The following is a 19,683-nucleotide window of genomic DNA, read 5'->3' as shown; positions in this document are numbered from 1 at the left end:
GTGTTGTTTTTCAGCCAGGGATTTCATAAGCACATGTGGACGTATAAATATTGATCATCAGGAGGATATAACGCACATCCGAGTGGCAGTTCTCTGGGGCTTTCAGACAGATGCGGGAGAGATGGAGCATCCTTCGTGACGTCACGGCCGCCGCATCATCCGTGCGCTCAGTCTCCAGGCTCGCGTCCGTCTCTCCGCTCGCCTCCATCCGTCAAAACACTCCTCGCCGCCTCGGATCCTCCGTTTTCCCGTGAAAATGGCCGCGCAGGAGGTGACCGCGCAGCCCGGCGACACTCTGACGACGCTGAAGACCGAATCCGAGTCGCTGAAGACAAAACTGTTGGATGAACGAGCCAAACTGCACGACGTCGAGCGTAAGAGGGCAAATTGTGATTTAATGTACCATACTGTGTGTGTCGAACGGCGACATATGTCCGGATTATTCGCTTTGGCTGTCGTTTGCGATAAATTCGAGTAAAATGAGGGATCGGTCGGTTACGCGGACTTATCCGGGTTCAGCGAGGTGATGCTGGAGCCCAGGGAGCGTTTCGTTTTCCGTTCTGCATCACGATATCATATTTGAGCAGTAATGCCTCCATTACTTTATGATATCTTATGCAATCCATATTTCAACATTTTTTTATTTCATTGTGCATTTATTTAGCCTAAGTACGACATTTATTATAAATTATATATACATATGTACACTTTATTAAATGTACAATAGTGGCCAAACGTGATGTCCGGATGGGATTTTTGCAGAATATTTGCTGTTAATATCAGTTAAAATATGCCACCTCAGGTTTGCTGAATCCATCAACGTTTGTCTTTATTTTAGATTTATTTATACTTTTAATGGTTTTCTATTTTTAAAGCTTTATTGTTTGTACAACACTATCGTACACGGATAGAAATAAATTACACCTGAAAATATGAAATGCATGGTATAAAATAAAAAAACACAAAATTTATAATGAAATAGCTATTTGCGCAATTATTTATTTATTATTTAAACTACAGCATAACAGGGATATCAGTCTTATTCTTTGTACAGTGCTGTGTGCGATTTTTTTCCAAGCCTCCTTAAATTCTTCTCCAAGTACAACTATGCATCAATACAACATGAAAACAACGTTTTAATAAAAGAAATGTTTAAAAAAAGCACATCCATTTTTCCCAAATTGAACGTCACGTTTGGCCACAGTTTTATATATATTATGTACATACATAAATACAAAACCACATGACCATCTTGGCTTCCTCAAAAGTACATCAGGTGGCGGAAAAGGTGGAGGCTTTGGGTCAGTTTGTCATGAAGACCAGACGAACCCTGAAAGGCCACGGGAATAAAGTGCTGTGTATGGACTGGTGTAAAGACAAGAGGAGGATCGTCAGCTCATCTCAGGTCAGTCTGTTAAACTGTACACTACATAAATGTGTCATCTTCTGAAAGCATCGGTTTAAAATAATGATCGATTTAAGTAATGATGCTCGAATTCTTTGTGAACAAATCATTTAAAAACCTTCAAAATATTTGGAGATCAGTCACATAGGCATTGTAGAATATCCGCAGCGTTAAAGGTGTTTTGTTATTTTGTTGACCATTTTAATATTTTGATTCTGTATTTCAGGATGGGAAGGTGATTGTATGGGATGCATTTACGACTAATAAGGTAATTAAAAGAATGAAAGATCATGTCTGTATCTCTAAGGCGTCTTCATATACAAAACCCTGATCCGTCCTTTTTAATGAAATGTTCTACAGCTGTATGCTCACCTTCTGTATTAAAATGTGTTTACAGGAACATGCGGTGACGATGCCCTGCACATGGGTCATGGCCTGTGCTTACGCCCCCTCTGGTTGTGCCGTGGCTTGCGGGTAAGAATCGTGGCTCTCCGGCTCCTTTCTTTTTCTTCTGAAGAGCGCCACTGTATTCATAAGTTCATTATTGGGTGTAACTAGTTACTAAGTAATTTGTCCATGTAACTTACTACTTTCTTTAAAGGAAAGTAGTAAGTAAGGGATTACTCTTATTTATTCTGTAATTTCATTAAAAGTTACTTTGGATGTAATTGAACTAAATACTGCGTATTATATACAATACTGGTATTGACATTAAAATTCAAAGTCTAACTTTAAAATGTATGCATTAATGTATATTTCTCACATACTGTAATACTTTCAGTTAATAATACTACTTTAGGTAGTTTTATTTTATTTATTTGAATGAATTAAGAGTCGTTTCATGTCTATCTTTATGTTAATATAGGATATAGAAAGTAATAAGTAATTAAATCCTTGAAGAGAGTAATTGGAACAGTTATCTAATTACACTATTTTATATGTAATTAGTAACTATAATGAATTACTTTTTCAGAGTAACTTACCCAACACTGCATGAGATGTTTGTGCCCTATCATTTCACAATCTTATTGCAGTTTTCCTCTTTGTTTTATTTGTATCGAATTCTTGGGTTCTCAGCGGTTTGGACAACAAGTGCTCCGTGTACCCTCTGTCGCTGGACAAGAACGAGAATCTGGCGGCCAAGAAGAAATCAGTGGCCATGCACACCAACTATCTGTCTGCGTGCTGTTTCACTAACTCAGATATGCAGGTACGGCCCACCAAAAAAAGATGTCCGCCTAGAAACCAAAATTATAAACTCATCGCCTTGTCGAGCTGGATTGATGGCTCACGTCTGTTATAGATTCTGACCTCTAGCGGTGATGGCACATGCGCGCTGTGGGATGTTGAAAGCGGTCAGATGCTCCAGAGCTTTCACGGACACGCGGCTGATGTGCTGTGTCTGGACCTCGCCCCCTCTGAGACTGGAAACACATTTGTGTCGGGGGTGAGAACGCAGACAAATTTGATATATTACAAAATATGTAGTCGTTTTGTGGCTATACCCTCTAGGAGGTTTTATCTCTTGTTGTTATTTCATCCGGCACATTACTGTACCCACAATCCCCTGCATGCAGAATTTCACACATGTACACATTTACACAATGGCGCTTGTTAGCATGCCTGTGCAGTGACCTGTTTTTATCCTCCCGTCTTTCTAAGGGCTGTGACAAGAAGGCGTGCGTGTGGGACATGCGTACGGGACAATGTGTGCAGTCTTTTGAGACCCATGACTCAGACATCAACAGTGTACGGTAAGTACAGTACCAATTTTTGCTTTTGACATTTAATATGTCTTATTGCTTTTAAGCCGCTCATAAATATTAATAGTTTTTACAGTAAAAGTCAGCCGTACTGTAAGCAACACTTACTGTTAGTGAAACGGGTCGATTTTTGCTGCAGGTACTATCCAAGCGGAGACGCTTTCGCTTCGGGCTCAGATGATGCTACTGTGAGGCTTTTTTTATTTTATTTTTTTGGATCCAAAAATTAAAAAAAAATGATTTCTGGAAATGTAATTGTTTTCCTATTTTTTGTGATAACAGTGTCGTTTGTATGACCTGAGAGCGGACAGGGAGGTGGCCATTTATTCTAAAGAGAGCATCATATTTGGAGCTTCTAGTGTGGACTTCTCCCTCAGTGGTATGCAAATTGTTTGTATATGTTGAATATTGAAAGAGTATAAAGCCGTGGCAATGCATTGTTTGCATCAGTTTTTTTCTGCATGCTGCTTTGCTTAGAAATAATATACTGTGATTTTTTTATTTGCATTCTTCAAATATGCATTATAGAGCGCATAGAATTTTTCATTTCCCTTAAAGGAATAGTCCACCCAAAGAATGGTCCCCGCTGACTTTAGATAGTAATAAAAATTACTTTGGTCAGGTCAATAGGGGCCATTTTCAGGTGAACTATTCTTTTAACAAAGTGAACAAGATTTAATTACTTTAAAGAGTTTGTTATATTAGGATATATAATATTAGGATGATTTTATGTTAATTGTTTTGTATGCGTTGTAGGGAGACTGTTGTTCGGTGGATACAATGACTACACCATCAACGTGTGGGACGTTTTAAAGGGAACGCGCGTGTCCATCTTGTTCGGACACGAGAACAGGGTCAGCACGCTCCGTGTCTCTCCAGACGGAACCGCCTTCTGCTCAGGATCCTGGGATCATACGTTACGGGTAACGTAGAAGAACACCACTCTGATTAAAGACTTGTGTCATCAACTATATTTCATTTACCATATTTATCCCGCCGAACATTTTTCCATCCATTTTAACTTGGATATGAACGTAGGGTAGTGAACTATTGTTCATGTTGACATTAAATGTGTGTCTAATGCTTACTTGTGTTATTTTTGTCTGTTCTTTCTCTAGACCTGGGCCTGATCGTGAAACATCACTGCGTGTTTCGTCTGGTGTTTAATTTTTTAGGTTTTAGGAGAGTTTCTGGAATCCAAAATATCCACAGACTGCAATATTGTGTTAAGTGCAGTAGAGTTTATGGTACAGAGGGACTGTAGTGCACATATAAATACACAAACCTTCACTTCTACACTCAGCTCATCCTGTGCTTGCTATTATGGGATTGTCTTGGATGGGCATCTGTTGTTAATTTGGCCTCTGTTTCCATGGCAGCGGCTACTGCTCCACATTGATGTACTAGTTAATATGAAGATAATATAAACACACATATTACCAGTAAAATAACGTATTATAAACCCTGAACTTAAATCAATAACAGTACTTCAGGTTGTTTTGGTCGTTGTGCTGTATGAGATAAATTATTTACAATAATGCTATTATTAACCCCTTGAATGAGACATGAAGAAAAGGTTGTATAGCTGATAGGATATGTAAAATAAAGTCAACCGGTTTAGCAACGCTGTTTCTTGTCAAATTCTGACTGCCATTGAATTATTACTGCACTATAGTTCTTCTTTCCTACTGTAGAAAAGTGTATATATCATTATGTCATATATGTTGTCTTATCAATACAGATGTCTATACACTTAAAGCAAATAAATGGATTTTAAACACTAAAGATTTGCTCTGATCTTCATGTTTCATTTCTACTTTATGATGTGACCACTAGTGATAGAATTTGAGTTTTGACTGCAGAAATAATGGGAAATATGGAAATTTATCGATTTAATTATAGTAGATACAACATGAAGGAGAATAAATGACAAAATTGACATTTCTAAAGGATAACATAACGGGTACATTTTCAAATAAATATGGCGTAGTTTAGCAGCAACATGAAGTGGAAAATTATAACAAAATTAAAATTTGAGATACTGAAAAGTTAAAGTATCTTAAGCTGGTTAACGCGCTTCCGGGACTTGTATTTTGAAAAGCAGCGGCGCACTTCCTGTAAGCGGTTGAAAGTCTAGTCATGATGGTTTGTGTTTTCATACTGTGTGTTTTGAGTCTAGTGTAGGTTTTTCTACTGTTGTTGTGTACTCATCTGTCTGTCAGAAGTGTGATCATCTGTCATGAGTGATGTCGTGGAGAAAACTCTCACAGCTCTGCCGGGTTTATTTGATTCTCAAACCGGAGCCGCAAAAATCACCAACAGACTGAAACAACTAGTCAAGAGCATCACTGAACTGACATCTAAACATGTAAGTTACGTGTTTATACGTGGAATATATATGTGGAATATAACTTCAGGCACACTGTTGGTACGATAGATATCTTAAAATCTATAGTGTAATATTAGCTAAACTATAAGGAAGATTGACAACTATCTGTATCACGAACTGACATCAATAACCTGACATTTTAACGTTGAAGAAATCAATTATTTCAAAAGCTAATCAGATACCAATGAAAGAACACATTACTGATACGAATGAAATATAAATGGGAAGTAGACATGACACATAAACCAGTGACACCTATTTAAGACAGATGAAACATTGAACTGACTGGGTACCTATATGTTCATTCTGCGTTGCTTGGCAACTCCGTGAGGCATTTAAAAAAACGTGTAAGACAATGAAATCCTTATTAAGCTGTATATTCATCTTTGACGTCTTTTTGCAGGAGGAGGAGAACCTCATGAAACAGGAGCTGTCCTCCATGAAGGAGCAGGTGGCCTCACCTAACACCACCATGGTAAGTGATGAGAGATGTCCTAATACTCACTGTCACCCAGAGTCTATGTTCTTAACATCAGTGTGTGCTTTCAGAGGCAGATGAAGGAGATCATGGTGAGGGCCATGTACTGTGAGATGCTGGGTTATGACGCCTCCTTCACTTACATTCATGCCATCAAACTGGCCCAGCAGGGCGGCGTCCTGGAGAAGAGAGTGGGTACGATCATCTCCTCTCCTTAGCGATTATAGATGCGCAATACAGTGTGAACAGGGGACAAAATGAATATAATTCTATCATCATATAAGAGATTTATGATTGTTGTTTTAATACTAAACAAACATCTATCTAATAAAAAATAATAATAATGAAATATTTTCAATAATGAAATTTTGGATTCTAAATGTATATAATTATATCCCATATTTAGATTTTGTGTTACTTTTACAGGATATCTTGCCGTTTCTCTCTTCCTTACCGAGGGCCAGGAATTATTGCTGCTGCTGGTAAACACAGTATTAAAGGTTTGTTTGTTTAATTATTATAAAACCTTTAACACATTCATATAAACTATACATTATTTAACACACATTCTCATTTCTTGCACAGGATCTTCAGAGCACGAACCTCATTGAAGTGTGCATGGCGTTGACTGTAGTAGCTCAAAATTTTCCCAAAGACATGATACCTGCTGTGCTTCCTTTAGTAGAGGACAAACTGTCACATCCAAAGTAAGAAAGCCACTTCCATAACATCTAACTTACCTAAGTAACGCATACAAATGTAATTTTTCTTTTCTGTTAAAGGGAAATCATCCGGAGGAAAGCCGTCCTGGCGTTGTATAAGTTCTACCTTATTGCTCCGAATCAAGTCCAGCACATTCACGGCAAGTTCCGGAAGGCACTGTGTGACAAAGACCCCGGGGTTATGACATCATCGTTACATATCTACCTACAGCTAATCAAGGTCGGTGTTTTGTCTTCTAAACGTTTTGTTTTCCGTATATCCTGTTGTGCCTGCTTGGGCCAAAGTGTAAATGTTTGTGTCGTTTTTGTTTTGTTCAGGAGAGTCCAGACGACTATAAGGACCTGACCGGCAGTTTTGTGACCATCCTAAAGCAGGTTGTGGGCGGGAAGCTCCCCATAGATTTTAATTATCATAATGTTCCAGCACCGTGGTTGCAGATTCAGCTGCTGAGAATCTTGTCACTGCTTGGGAGAGATGATCAGAGGTACAGATGGCCCGATTCAAACTTGACAAATCCGCTCAACCGGAATTTTTGTTTGAGCATCTTCATATACCCGAAATTCTAACATTTCTTTCTACATCTTCAGTGCCAGTGAACTGATGTATGACGTTCTAGATGAGTCTCTACGCAGAGCCGAAATGAACCACAACATCACATATGGTAAATTTGAGTTTCTAATGGACTGATGGGCGATTTGTAAAGAACCCAATGAATCTTAAATCTCTTTTTGTTAATAATAATAATATTAAAATCACACATCTTGTCTTACAGCAATTCTGTACGAGTGTGTGAAGACCATCTACACAATAAGCCCCAAAGCTGAGCTGTTAGAAAAAGCAGTGAGGTGCATTGGAAATTTTGTCCTTTCTCCGAAGATCAACCTCAAATATCTGGGTAAACCTCTGATGTATTAAACAACATTCTCTGTAAAAGCTCTGTTTGTGGTTTTCATAGAAAGGAGTAATGGGAATTGTTTTGCAGGTTTAAAAGCTTTGACTTATGTGGTCCAGCACGACACTAAACTGGCTCTTCAGCACCAGATGACCATTATAGAATGTCTGGACCACTCAGATTTTACTATTAAAAGAGAGGTACAAAATGATCTCTCTTAGGGCCGAAACAATCTCTCTGCCTCATCCCATCTGCGTCTCATGTCATTGTTCGCTTTTTTCTCTCAGACCCTGGAGCTTCTGTTCAGGATCACAAACGCTCAGAACGTGACGGTGATCGTTGAGAAGATGCTGGACTTCCTGCGGATCTGTAGTGATGACCACACCATCATCCATCTGGTTGGGAAAGTTGCAGAGCTAGCTGAAAAATATCCTTTTTCAAAGTCGCCCATAGTTTGACAAAATGTGTTTCAATATAACGAAAGTGTTAGGACCTGGTGGTGGTGTGGTGAGTTGTGGTGTTTGCCAATCCAGCCAGATCTGATTCACAATAGAGAGAATTTGTATTATCTGAATATATATGTTTTTTTGTAGGAAAAAAATTTCTCACAGTTCTCAATGTTCCTATAATTGTGCCGTACGTTTGCTCCAGATAACTCATGGTTCATACAGACGATGAATGATGTTTTTTCTATCGGTGGAGATCTTTTGCAACAGGATGTTGTGAACAATTTCCTCCGACTGCTGGCCGAGGGTAAATGAGAAATATGGACATCAGAAGACAGTGTGCTACAGTTATTTTAGTTTCTTTGTAGTTTTATGAATATTTTGAATTTGCTTTTTAGTTTTCATGGGAGATTTTGGGCAATTTTGTAGATATATATATATATATATATATATATATATATAGGTATTGTGTGATAATTAATTACATTTACGTTTTTATTTATTCTCAGTTAATAGTTTAATTATTATAATTCATTGCTTAGGCAACATTTCTACTTTTTGTGTTTTGTCCTTTATTTAATAAAGAAATGTTTGAATAGTTTTAGGTATTAATAATAACGCCACTAATAATAACTGAAGTAGAACGTGTATTTTGGATATTTCTGAATGTTTTCTTGTGGTTGTTTGTGTCAGGATCAGACTGTAAGGAGGATGACGACCAATTACGTGTGTATGCGGTCGACTCATATCTGAATGTCTTGAAGGGAAACTGTTTTCACCTGCCTCAGCACTTTCTACAGGTTATGAGCTGGGTGTGTAACCTTACAAACACACTAACACAAACACTTGTGAAAATGCTGAACATGACACAGATCTGTTTGCACGTTCAGGTTCTCGGGGAATATTCTCACCTCCAGGTGTCTGTGGACCAGCGTGAGGTCATCTGTCTCTTGACGAAACTGCTGGATCAGAAATCCATCAGTTCAGTGACACGGGTCTGGGTTCTGTTTGCTCTGACCAAGCTCTCTGAAGACCAGACGGACTTGATTCTGGATCTGTTGGAGAATCTTTCCTCCTCTCAGGACACTGTGCTTCGACAGCAGGCCCAGGAGCTCCATCACCTCAGTCAGGACTCGCAGCTGCATGAGTGGGTTCTGCCCCGTGGAGCACCCTGGGGCAGCGTGGAGGTATTTGTTTACGTGAACAATTGTTTAGATGATGTCCGTGTGTGTCGTTTCATACAGTCATGTGACCACGAAAATATTAGGACAATTTTGCTATCGCGATGACAAAGCTTTTCAAAAAGATGCAAGGTCTTGTAGCATTCAGACTGTGTTTTCTGCACAGGTCGACTCCTCTCTGTCGTTTCTCGATGGCTATGTGTCCGAGGCTCTGGCTGCGGGTGCCGCACCGTACAAACCACCTCATCAAAGACAGGAGGAGCTTAGTGAGGAGAGAGGTACATCACTGTAACCTTCAACATCAGGACCCTCAAGTAGGATACACAAAAACTTTGTTTAAATGTTTCTATGTTGTTCTTCTGTCAGCACTGAGTCTGGAGCCGTACGGCTTTAATCTGCCTGTGAGTTTATCGTCGTGTAGCATCACGGACAGACAGTCTCCCACACTCAGTTCAGGACTGTCGGGCAACAGTGCAGAGCTCTCGCAGAAGACAGGGTGAGGATCACACGTGTACATTTAAACTATTTAAAGGTTGTGTTTAATAATGTTTTTAAACACAGGGTTGTGTTTAATAATGTTTTTTGAACAACCGGTCTTGTTTTTCTTCCAGCACATTGATTCTGGAAGGGGTGAAGAGAGTTTGGGGGAAGGATGGTTACCTTCCACAAAAAGAATCAACAGGTGAAGCCGCTCAGGTGGAGGAGCCCGCTGCTGCACTTCAGACATCCAGCCAGCAGGGGGCAGCAGAGAGATTAAAACCACCTGACCAGTCACAGCAAACAGAGGACAAACAGCAGCTGGCTTCTTCCTTGTTTCTTGGTTTGGGAGCCCAGAGCTCTACGTCTTTAGTGAGATTTGATTTTAATATTATATTAGATGTTTTCAAATAGTCGTAAACACACTTGACCATATTGAATTTATAGTGTAAATGTTAATCTGTCCTGATAAACCCCCGACCTCACCAATTGTTCTGTTTAACCTCAGCTCGGAAAATCCGAAGCCCCTCCCCCTCGCTTTCAAAGGAAGCCACGCCCTCACGCATCATCGTCGTCGTCGGGTGCCAGCGAGAGGTCTTCCGACTCCTCCCACTCCTCACGCAGCACCGCCGACAGTTTCCTTTGCGGCAATTTGCTGGAGGAGGAGCCAACCACCATCAAACCCAGCAGCGATGTCACAAAACACAACCACATCCGAGCCAACGGTCCGGAGCAAAACAAAGATGCTGATGTTGCCGTTGAAACAGACAGAGGGGTTAACACTTCTCACATACTGGGCAGTGATATGGTTCTGGTGCGTCCCAACACGATTCAGGATAAATATCCCGCAGATCTAACGGAACTCTTACCTGCTGACCTAAAAGAACTACCTCGCTCTGATGTCATCAGTCTGACCTCTGACCCCAGCATGTCTCTCTCGTCCTGTCGCGTGTTCAGAGATGAATCGTTGCTGCTTGTCATCTTTATTTCTAACTGCACGGACACCGCGATCACAGATGTCGCTGTGCAACTGACCTGTGAGGGGTTAGAGGTGTGTAAACATGAGCAATTAAACCCATTGAGATATTTCAAAGTTGTCCCATCTCTGTTTTTTCTTTCTTATGAGTTGCTTACACTTTTCAAAAAATACTTGAAATACTTCAAATTGATTTTTTTTAACAGACGGTGAGTTTAAGAGGGAATGTCATTGGGTGTCTGGAAGGCAGGAGTGTGTCCGTGTGTCATTACGCTCTGATGATGAAAGACCCTCAAACAAACGTGTCTTTTACTGGTACCGTCTCGTACCAAACACAAGCAGGACGAACAAACTCGCTCGTGTTCTCCGGGACCCTGTGCACAGCTGACTTCATCAGGTACACCACAAAATACTACAAGATTTGTTTTATTACACTTAATTCATACAGCCATCTAAAAACAAAGTTGCAGTCTGTTTTAATTGAGATATATTAATGGATTGATTCTCAGGCCGCTGGTTGTAACCACAGAGGAATACGGAAAGCTGTGGCTGTCGTTTTCTCATGATGTCAAGCAGAATCTGAAACTGCTCACAGATGCCGAGGACCCGCTCAGAGCCACTCTGAGCGCTCTTAAAGAGACGCTACAACTTCACGTGGTGGATGTTATCGGTGAGCACAACAGATGTTCATGTCATTTATAGTATTTATAGTTGGGTGAATATATTAGGTTAGAATATAATTTAGTATTAACTCATTTTTATTCGTCTTAAAGGTTCAGTGTGTCATTTTTTGGAGGATCTATTGAAAGAAATGCAATATAACATGCATAACTCTGTCTTCAGAGGTGTAGAAAGACCTTGTATAATGAAACGTTATGTTTTTATTACCTTAGAATGAGCTATTTCTATCTAAATACACCGTGGGTCCCCCTGCATGGAATTCAGCATACAGTATCCCGGACAAACGTGATATATGTAATCTCCTTCGGCAAAGAAGCAAAAACGTCATGAATCCGGTGTCAGCCCCCATAGATGCCTTAAAATACTATTATAATGATGTTGATACGAAAATTCCCACTCGATATGTAATAGATTTGACAAGATAAGTATTAACGAAGAACTACTTTTTATTTGACAAGTTCATATCATTTATAAATTCAAAAATACCTACAAGAATATTGACTGTGGGAAAAAGTTGTGAAACAATACATTTTCAGGATGTTAAAGTAACCAAGGTTGAAGAATCATTACAAACAACAGAAGAGATTGTGAAATGTATCAGATATATTTTAGATGAAAAAAATGTATATTGCAATTCGCAACCTCACTCCTAGATGCCGCTAAATTTCATACATTGGACCTTTAACTTAAATGTTCAGTTACTTCTCAATTACTCCACATAATAGAGTACTATTCGTTTTATAATTAATTTTTTATTGACAATTCGTATTATCCTCCATATATATTCTAAAATAAAGCTGTGAATTACGTCATGACGTCTCTTTTCAGGCTCTGAGGGACTCATAGCGTGTAGTCTGCTCAGCGGCGCCCCCTGTCTTCTGCACTGTAGAGTCAACGGTGCAGCTCTAGCCGTGTGGCTTCGCTCTCCTCTGCCTGCTCTCCCAGACTGCATTTTGTACCACTGCCAGAAAACACTTGCCGAACTCTGACACTAAAGCTGAATCCTCCAGAGTCAGATCTACAGCCGCCTTTACAATATGGAAAGTTTACAGGTGTCTTGTGACAAATGATCGATCATGCAGTGACTGTATGAAAGCAATGCATGCGTTTTAAGCCCGACTTAATCATTCTAATGATATTCTATTTTTTGTACACACTTATTGAGCTGCAATGTGTCACACTTCCAGAAAGTAAAAAGTATTTATTGATTTTAAAATACTCAGTTTGGGGTTTTCTATTCTAATAGATATCTGAGGTTTATTCAGAGTGTTTATGCTGAGAAAGTGAAAATGCTTATTTTTGTCTTAACAGTATAGTTTTATTAGCTGTAGTTACTTGTCCAGTCTGTTAGGTCTCTTCATAGCAAAGAAACTAAACTTCTCGATCCAGTTTTGTAGATGTTTTTTATTTAATTCTTATACTAATACATACATGAGTATACATAGTACGACTAATCTTAGTGAAAAATGAGGTGAACAAGAAATCAAAAATGTATCTTTCCCACACATTCTTGAGTTTTCTTAGAATTCATTGATACGTTTTATTCCAAAGAGAAAAGGATTGCTTTTGTAATCTAACAAAGTTGTATATCCTGCTCCCACTCCAAACCCCTCTTTTATTTTCTGATGATGTCACCAAGCACTTTCATTTTTCAGGCCCTTTCCTTCAATCACATATAGAGACCACCTTTCACTTTCCTGAAGTTAAAGTTATAGTTCACAGACAAAATATTAAAATTCTGTCAACATTTATTCACCCCGACGTTGTTTTAAAACCTGTATATGAATCTGATTCTGTGGAACACAAAAGATAATTTGTGAAATGTCTCAGGTTTTGTGTCTATGCAATGGAAGTCAATGGGGTTCAGTGTTGTTTTGTTTCCGACATTCTTCAGAATATCTTCTTTTGTTCACTGCTCAAGAAAGAAAGCCATACAGGTTTGGAATGCCATGAGAGTGAATAAATAACAGAATTTTCATTTTTGGTTAAACTGTCCCTTTAAAACCCATCTTGCATTTCAGAAATCTATTACCTGTCATCTCATGTTACTCTTCAGTTTGTAAACAGTATTACAAATCTTAGACTTCAACAAATGTAAATGTGATACGGTATTAATATAACTGTCATATACTGTAGAGATGGTATAGATGGTTTCAGCATCAACAACATAAACATACTTAATGTGGCCCAAACTAAACTTCTTGTGTACTATAAAGTATTTAAAAAAAAAAAATATTAATATATAATAAACATAATAGTAATACATTTTTACAAGCCACTAGCCAGACCGATAAACAAACACAGGGCAGAAGTTAACTTCGTGCCAAGCATGTATGTCCGATAAAACTATGTAAGTAAATTAGTACATTTATCTGTTAACTTTTATTTTGGCATAAGCTGCTAATTAACAGTTTGTATTATAAATGTATAGATGAAAGAGAACACTTTAAGGGTGCACTAATGAAACACACATTTGGCTTTTGCTGGAAAATACTGATTTTGAATGTGTGAATCTCTCTATTGCCCCCTTTAGGTCTGGAGCTCCATTTTTACATTATGCGCAATGTAGCAAAGCTAAATTTAAGTTAAATTAAAGTTTGTTTATTACCTCATAATTGAAACACAGCATTATGTATTGCGTATTTTGTATCTAATCGCATGTATATTTGGTGTTGTGGTCGTTCATCATTTCACCGCTGTACGTATTCTGTATTCGTGGAATGAAGCGCATGGCCAGGCTGTCGGGGTCTTCCTCCACAGGCTGCATGGAGAGGTTGTTGGTCTGTTTGATGGTGCTGACGGTGCAGCCCTGCCGAGGACAAACCGTGAACCTCGACAACAAGGTTACCAGGACGGCCTTCGTCATCACCATGGCGATATGCTTCCCAACGCAGGCCCGTGGGCCGCATCCAAACGGCTGGAAGTATCGGGAGGGAACCTGTAATGAAACACAGATTAACTTCTGTAGTGATATTGTTCCCCATGTCGTGTATACAATTGTACTTACGTTGTTTTCAAAGTTGTCCAGGCTGAATTCGTTGGGTCTTTGGAAGAACTCGGATTTGTGCATTCGCCCAATGTTCAGGATGAGGTTTGTTCCTTTTGCCACCCTGTAGCCGTCGATGTAGTCATCATCCAGAGCTCGTCTCATTATGAAATCCACCACGGGATGAAACCTCAGAGATTCTTTGATGAAACGCTCGAGAACGCACAGGTTCTGTAGATCGGCAGACTGGACGTCCCTGTCACCTGAGACAACAGCTCATCTCTTAAAACGTAACATGATTACAATGTAGATTGTAATGGTAAAATTATCTGGATTTGGGAAAAATTGATGAGTTCAAATTGAGGTCTTCGATGATATTGACTTTTGATAACAGAGTTGACAAACACTGTTGAGATCTCTTCCTAAACTCTAATACAGAAATTTTTCTGAAACCCTTGCTCGGTTTCACAGGAGAAATTTGTACCTATTTGAGTTTCTATCTCCTGAACGATCTGATCCTCCACGCCAGAGTTTTGCTTCAACAGCAGTAGCATGAAGAACAGACTGATGGAAAGCGTGTCCGGAGCAGCGATCACCATCTCCAACACGCACTGTCTCACATCATTTGCAGACAGCTCGCCGTGGTTCTGCGGACAAATCCGGTAAATTACTGTTTTCTTAATTTTGGATGATGGCACGCATGTCTACCTTAAGAGGTTGACTGACCTGTGCAAATATCAACTCTGTTGCGAAATCTATATCGTCCAACTTCTCCGTATTGTTTATGACTTGACGTTTCTTTTCCACCAGATTTTCCATCTCGTCCTGAAGTTCCTTTCTACAAGAAAAATCTGATCTTAAAGACATGTAATGGAAATCTGTTTAGGATGATGCGCAAGAAGGTCAAATTTAGACTTTGATGGATAAAACAGTGTTGACTAGAATTGGATAAAATTGGACTTCTGGGGAAATTAGAGTAGGATATCAACTTTAAAGGAATAATTTGCCCAAAAACGGTTATTATTGACCATTTTTATTCCTACAATGGAAAGTCAATGGAGACCATTTTTTGGTTCACTGTTCCTTTAACACACACAATACAAAATATACTTGGTTTTGGATTGTGTGTGGTGTGCGTACGCTGCCAGGTGGTGTTGTTTGGATGCAATGTTCAGTCTGAAGAAAAGATCCGGCTGTATCAGGACGGTCTGCCAGGTGCTGAAGTACCGATGGATCTTTAAAAGTAAATCCTTCTCTGCACACAACCAAAACATAAAGAATCTGAATAAATACTGAACATTCAAAACTATTCAAGAACATTCAAATATCAAGAATAGCAATGTAAACAAAAGGCTCTTAAAAGAAAAAGGTTTTCATCCAAAGGCCATCAATCCCAATGCTCATTTTTTTATAGCCCTGAAAAACATTTCAGGTTTTTGAGAAGAGCTGGTGTTTTACAAACTGACCATTGAGAGGAATTCCTAGAAAGAGACGGTTGGAGACGTCAACCACGATACAGCGCAGAAGATTCAGCACGTCCACGTGTCCCGACGGGTCCGTGAACTCATGCAGGAGCTCGAGCTGTTTATTTGTAGCGCTGACAGACATTTCTACCGATTTCTGGAGTCCAGGACCTGACAGTGCTAACATCCAACCACACAAATAAACACACGGCCATCAAACACTGCAAAAAAGACTTTCTTCGTATGTTTGTCTTGTTTTCCATTACAAATGTATACAAATTCTTGAATCAAGATGCATTTTCTTGATGAGCAAAATGACCTATTGAAAATATGTCTTGTTTTTTAGACAAAAAATATGAAATTTCAGTGAATATTTGCATAAAACATTCTGTCTATATTAAGGTTTTGATGTACTTTGTGCTTCTTAAAGTTGATCTGAAATCATTGAATGACCCCTCACCTTTGGTAAAGTACGTTCTGACTTTTTTCCACAGTTGGATGTCGCTGTTGAAGATGATGCCCTGCTCGAACATGCCGATACACTGCAGACCTTTTTTACTGGCAAACCGTCCGATGTAGTTACTGCTCTTCAGGACGTGATACACGGCTGAAGATCTGACACCGGAGCGCAAGCACACACATGTGATTTACATCACATCCGTAAACCATATCTGACACACATGTAGTAATTGAAATATAGAAGGCACTTGCTTGCTGAGAATGATGGTCTCCTCTCCGTCGATCCAAACCCGAACCACGTTGCCGTAGTTGTTGTTATAGTAGTTGCAGGCGGTGCCGATACCCATCCACAAAAACCTGATGTAGGTCAGAAGAGGACCGACACCAAACAACCAACTGGGTCCTAAAAAAACAGCAGAAAGAGAGGATGGGGAAGATGACACATTTAATATCGATGTAATGTCTTCCAGTAGACTATGTGCTGTTGATGTTATTTGTGCTGTTTATTAATTGAATATGTCGTGTGTGTTGTTTGTGTCACCGGGAACAGCTGATTGATTCTTCCAGGTTTTGTGGAGCAGAATCAACAGTAAGATTCCTGTCAGGATGAGCAGAAGCTCCTGTATCACACCACTGATGTTCATCCAACCCCTGATCACCTCTTCCATTCTACACGTGACACACACACATTGAAATATACCTTGTGAGGAAATTAACATATTGACGATTCTTTCTTTCTTCTTTTCCTTTCTTTCCTTATTCCTTAACTTGCTATTTCCTCTTTTCATCTTTTCTTTCTTTCTATCCTTCTTTCCTTCTTCCTTTCCTTGCTATTTTTTCTAGCTTTTAAATTTTACTTTGTTATTTCTTCTTTTCTTCTTTTCTTTCTTTCCTTCCTTCCTTCTTTCTTTCTGTCTTTCCTTGCAATTTTATTCTAGTTTCTTCTTTTTTCATTCTTTCTTTCTTTCTTTCTTTCTTCCTTCGTTCTTTCTTTCTTTCTTTCTTTCCCTTCAATTTTTTTCCCGCTTTTTCTTTTTTCCTTTCTATTCATTCATTCCTTCCTATTCCTTCCCTTCTTCCATCCATTCTTCCTTCATTACATTCTTTCTTTCCTTCCTTCCTTCTTTCCTTCTATCCTTCTTCCTTTCCTTGCCATTTTTTTCTAGCTTTTAAATCTTTCTTTGTTATTTCTTCTTTCTTCTTTCTTTCTTTCCTTCCTTCTTTCTTTCTTTCTTTCTTTCTTTCTGTCTTTCCTTGCTATTTTATTCTAGTTTCTTCTTTTTTCATTCTTTCTTTCTTTCTTCCTTCGTTATTTCTTTCTTTCCTTCCCTTCAATTTTTTTCTCGCTTTGTCTTTTTTCCTCTCTATTCATTCATTCATTCCTTCCTATTCCTTCCATTCTTCCATCCATTCTTCCTTCATTAAATTCTTTCTTTCTTTCCTTGCTATTTTACTCTAGCTTTTTCATTTTTCCTTCTTTTTTCTTTCTTTCTTTCATCCTTCCTTCCTTCCTTCCTTCCTTTCTTCCTTTCGTTCCTTCATTCTTTCTTTCCTATTTTATTCTATTTCTTTCTTTTTTCCTTCTTTCTTTCTTTCTTGCTTCCTTTCTTTCTTTCTTTCTTTCTTCCTTTGTTATTTCTTTCTTTCTTTCCCTTAAAAAAATGTCTCGCTTTTTCTTTTTTTCTTCCTTTCATTCTTTCTTCTTCTTCTTTCTTTCTTTCTTCCTTCCTTCTTTCGTTCTTTCTTTCCTATGCTATTCTATTTTTTCCTTCTCTTCTTTCTTTCTTTCTTTCTTCCTTCGTTATTTCTTTCTTTCCCTTAAATTTGTTTCCTTTCTGTTCATTCATTCCTTCCTATTCTTTCCTTCCTTTCCTTCTTTCTTTCTTTGCTTCTTTCCTTCTTCCTTTCTTTCTTTCCGTCCTTCCTTCGTTATTTCTTTTTTCTTTCCTTCTTCATTTCCTAGCTTTTTATTTTTTCCTTTCTATTTCTTTCTTGCTTTGTTTCAGTTAGGCAGCTGCTGTTAGGCACAATAATGTTAGATTTCTAGATCTCCACAGTCTAAGGAAATTCAGACTGTGTACAACTTTGCATGTGTTTCAAAACGGTTTCCTCATCATTATGACAAAACTTAATATCTTTTTATAAACCAATGGACAACTTCAACCTTCTATAAATTCTACAAATTTAGGTTTGATTTAAAAAAACAGTTTGTACAGCCGAGAGATTACAGTATTCAGCATCAATTGAACGACTCGACTTGCAGTAATATATCAAAAATGCACTCACCTCTGTTAAATGTGTCTTACAGACGTGTGGTTTGAAGCAGATTTCATTCTGAACTTCATCAGCTGCTGTTAAAGCCTATTATATCTTCTTTCCCAAACTTGCCACCTTCTCAAATCCCCTGTTGCTTGGATACACGCCTGATTTTGCCTGTAAAGTGCCATTGAAAGCCGGACACATCCAACCCAGAACAATGAAACAATAATGGAAACAGAAAGAGGAGGCATTCTTTCTCTCTTGAATAAAACCACATGAAACGGCCAATGTGGATCACGGTTATCATTTTCCCCTCCTGTTATTTTTCAGGAGTTTATTGCCCTTTGTCTTTCTTCCAAATCCGCTTCATTCGTCCTGTTAAGGCCCTTTAAAGAAGGTAGGTCAGACTGACCCAGAACTGAAGGAGCTTTTATCTACAAGAGATGTTTAGAAGTTAAACAATGCTGTTTAAAAAATGCTGAGCGCTCATTCAGCATCAGTGTAAGAGATTTTACAAATAAAAGACAAATCCTGTGATGGACAGCTTATAGTGTCAAGCAAGTGTGTAAGAAATGACTGTTTCTGAAAATGATGAAATCACTTTTAAAGCAGCTTAGAAATATATTTGTGCATAAAAGATATTTGAGTCCAAAAATATATAGTTGTAATTTTGAAATCAATTGAAATATATATTATAAAATATATTATATATATATATGTCCAAAAATATGTATTTTAGGATATGCCCTTTCACGAATATAACCAGTGTTATCTGCATTGAGTCATCTTCCATGTTTTTCCAAACCTGTGTGATTTTCATTTTCTATGGAACACAAACATAATATTTTAAAAGATCGCTATGATCACTCTTTTCCATACAAAATAGTAAACTGAGGTCAAGCTTGTTTATTTAGTAATAAACTTTTCCTGTTCAAGTGAAGGAAAGTCAAACCATGACCTGTTGGTCAGTAGATGATGACGGAATTTAAATTTTTGCTCGAACTTTGAACTTTTAAAACGCATTCAGATTTTTGAGCACAGAATGCGTACAGACCTGCTGCCATAGAAACAGTCTTTTCAGTTCTCTTCATCTCCAGAAAGAGCT

At 38.5% G+C, this 19,683-nt stretch overlaps 3 protein-coding genes across 3 annotated transcripts; 2 read left to right on the top strand and 1 right to left on the bottom strand.

Annotated features, from left to right (window-relative positions):
- The first annotated feature begins 32 nt into the window (after nt 1–32).
- Nucleotides 33–4,953, top strand: gnb5a (guanine nucleotide binding protein (G protein), beta 5a). Its single transcript, XM_056739560.1, has 11 exons — nt 33–374; nt 1,269–1,405; nt 1,632–1,673; nt 1,803–1,879; nt 2,483–2,615; nt 2,709–2,852; nt 3,068–3,159; nt 3,308–3,356; nt 3,451–3,547; nt 3,925–4,091; nt 4,287–4,953. Exons 1-11 carry the CDS (start codon nt 257–259, stop codon nt 4,296–4,298), a joined length of 1,068 nt encoding a protein of 355 aa, XP_056595538.1. The 5' UTR covers nt 33–256; the 3' UTR covers nt 4,299–4,953.
- A 324-nt stretch (nt 4,954–5,277) lies between these two features.
- Nucleotides 5,278–13,389, top strand: ap4e1 (adaptor related protein complex 4 subunit epsilon 1). The gene is made up of 21 exons (XM_056739517.1): nt 5,278–5,536; nt 5,961–6,032; nt 6,107–6,230; nt 6,462–6,535; nt 6,621–6,742; nt 6,818–6,977; nt 7,076–7,242; nt 7,346–7,419; nt 7,531–7,653; nt 7,741–7,850; nt 7,938–8,077; nt 8,291–8,403; nt 8,790–8,908; nt 8,987–9,283; nt 9,444–9,555; nt 9,644–9,773; nt 9,889–10,126; nt 10,263–10,805; nt 10,937–11,127; nt 11,240–11,400; nt 12,240–13,389. The coding sequence occupies exons 1-21, from the start codon at nt 5,408–5,410 to the stop codon at nt 12,398–12,400; spliced, it is 3,360 nt and encodes a 1,119-aa protein (XP_056595495.1). The 5' UTR covers nt 5,278–5,407; the 3' UTR covers nt 12,401–13,389.
- On the bottom strand, nt 12,801–18,703 carry LOC130413969 (brain aromatase). Its single transcript, XM_056739549.1, has 10 exons — nt 18,606–18,703; nt 16,861–16,988; nt 16,572–16,722; nt 16,321–16,475; nt 15,864–16,040; nt 15,538–15,652; nt 15,124–15,235; nt 14,882–15,044; nt 14,419–14,660; nt 12,801–14,349 (listed from the first exon to the last, which is right to left on the bottom strand). Exons 2-10 carry the CDS (start codon nt 16,985–16,987, stop codon nt 14,062–14,064), a joined length of 1,530 nt encoding a protein of 509 aa, XP_056595527.1. The 5' UTR covers nt 16,988; nt 18,606–18,703; the 3' UTR covers nt 12,801–14,061.
- Nucleotides 18,704–19,683: the final 980 nt, after the last annotated feature.

This window comes from Triplophysa dalaica, chromosome 24 (assembly GCF_015846415.1).
Source record: "Triplophysa dalaica isolate WHDGS20190420 chromosome 24, ASM1584641v1, whole genome shotgun sequence".
Lineage (NCBI taxonomy): Eukaryota > Metazoa > Chordata > Actinopteri > Cypriniformes > Nemacheilidae > Triplophysa > Triplophysa dalaica.
This window is presented reverse-complemented; position numbering and strand designations above follow the sequence as displayed.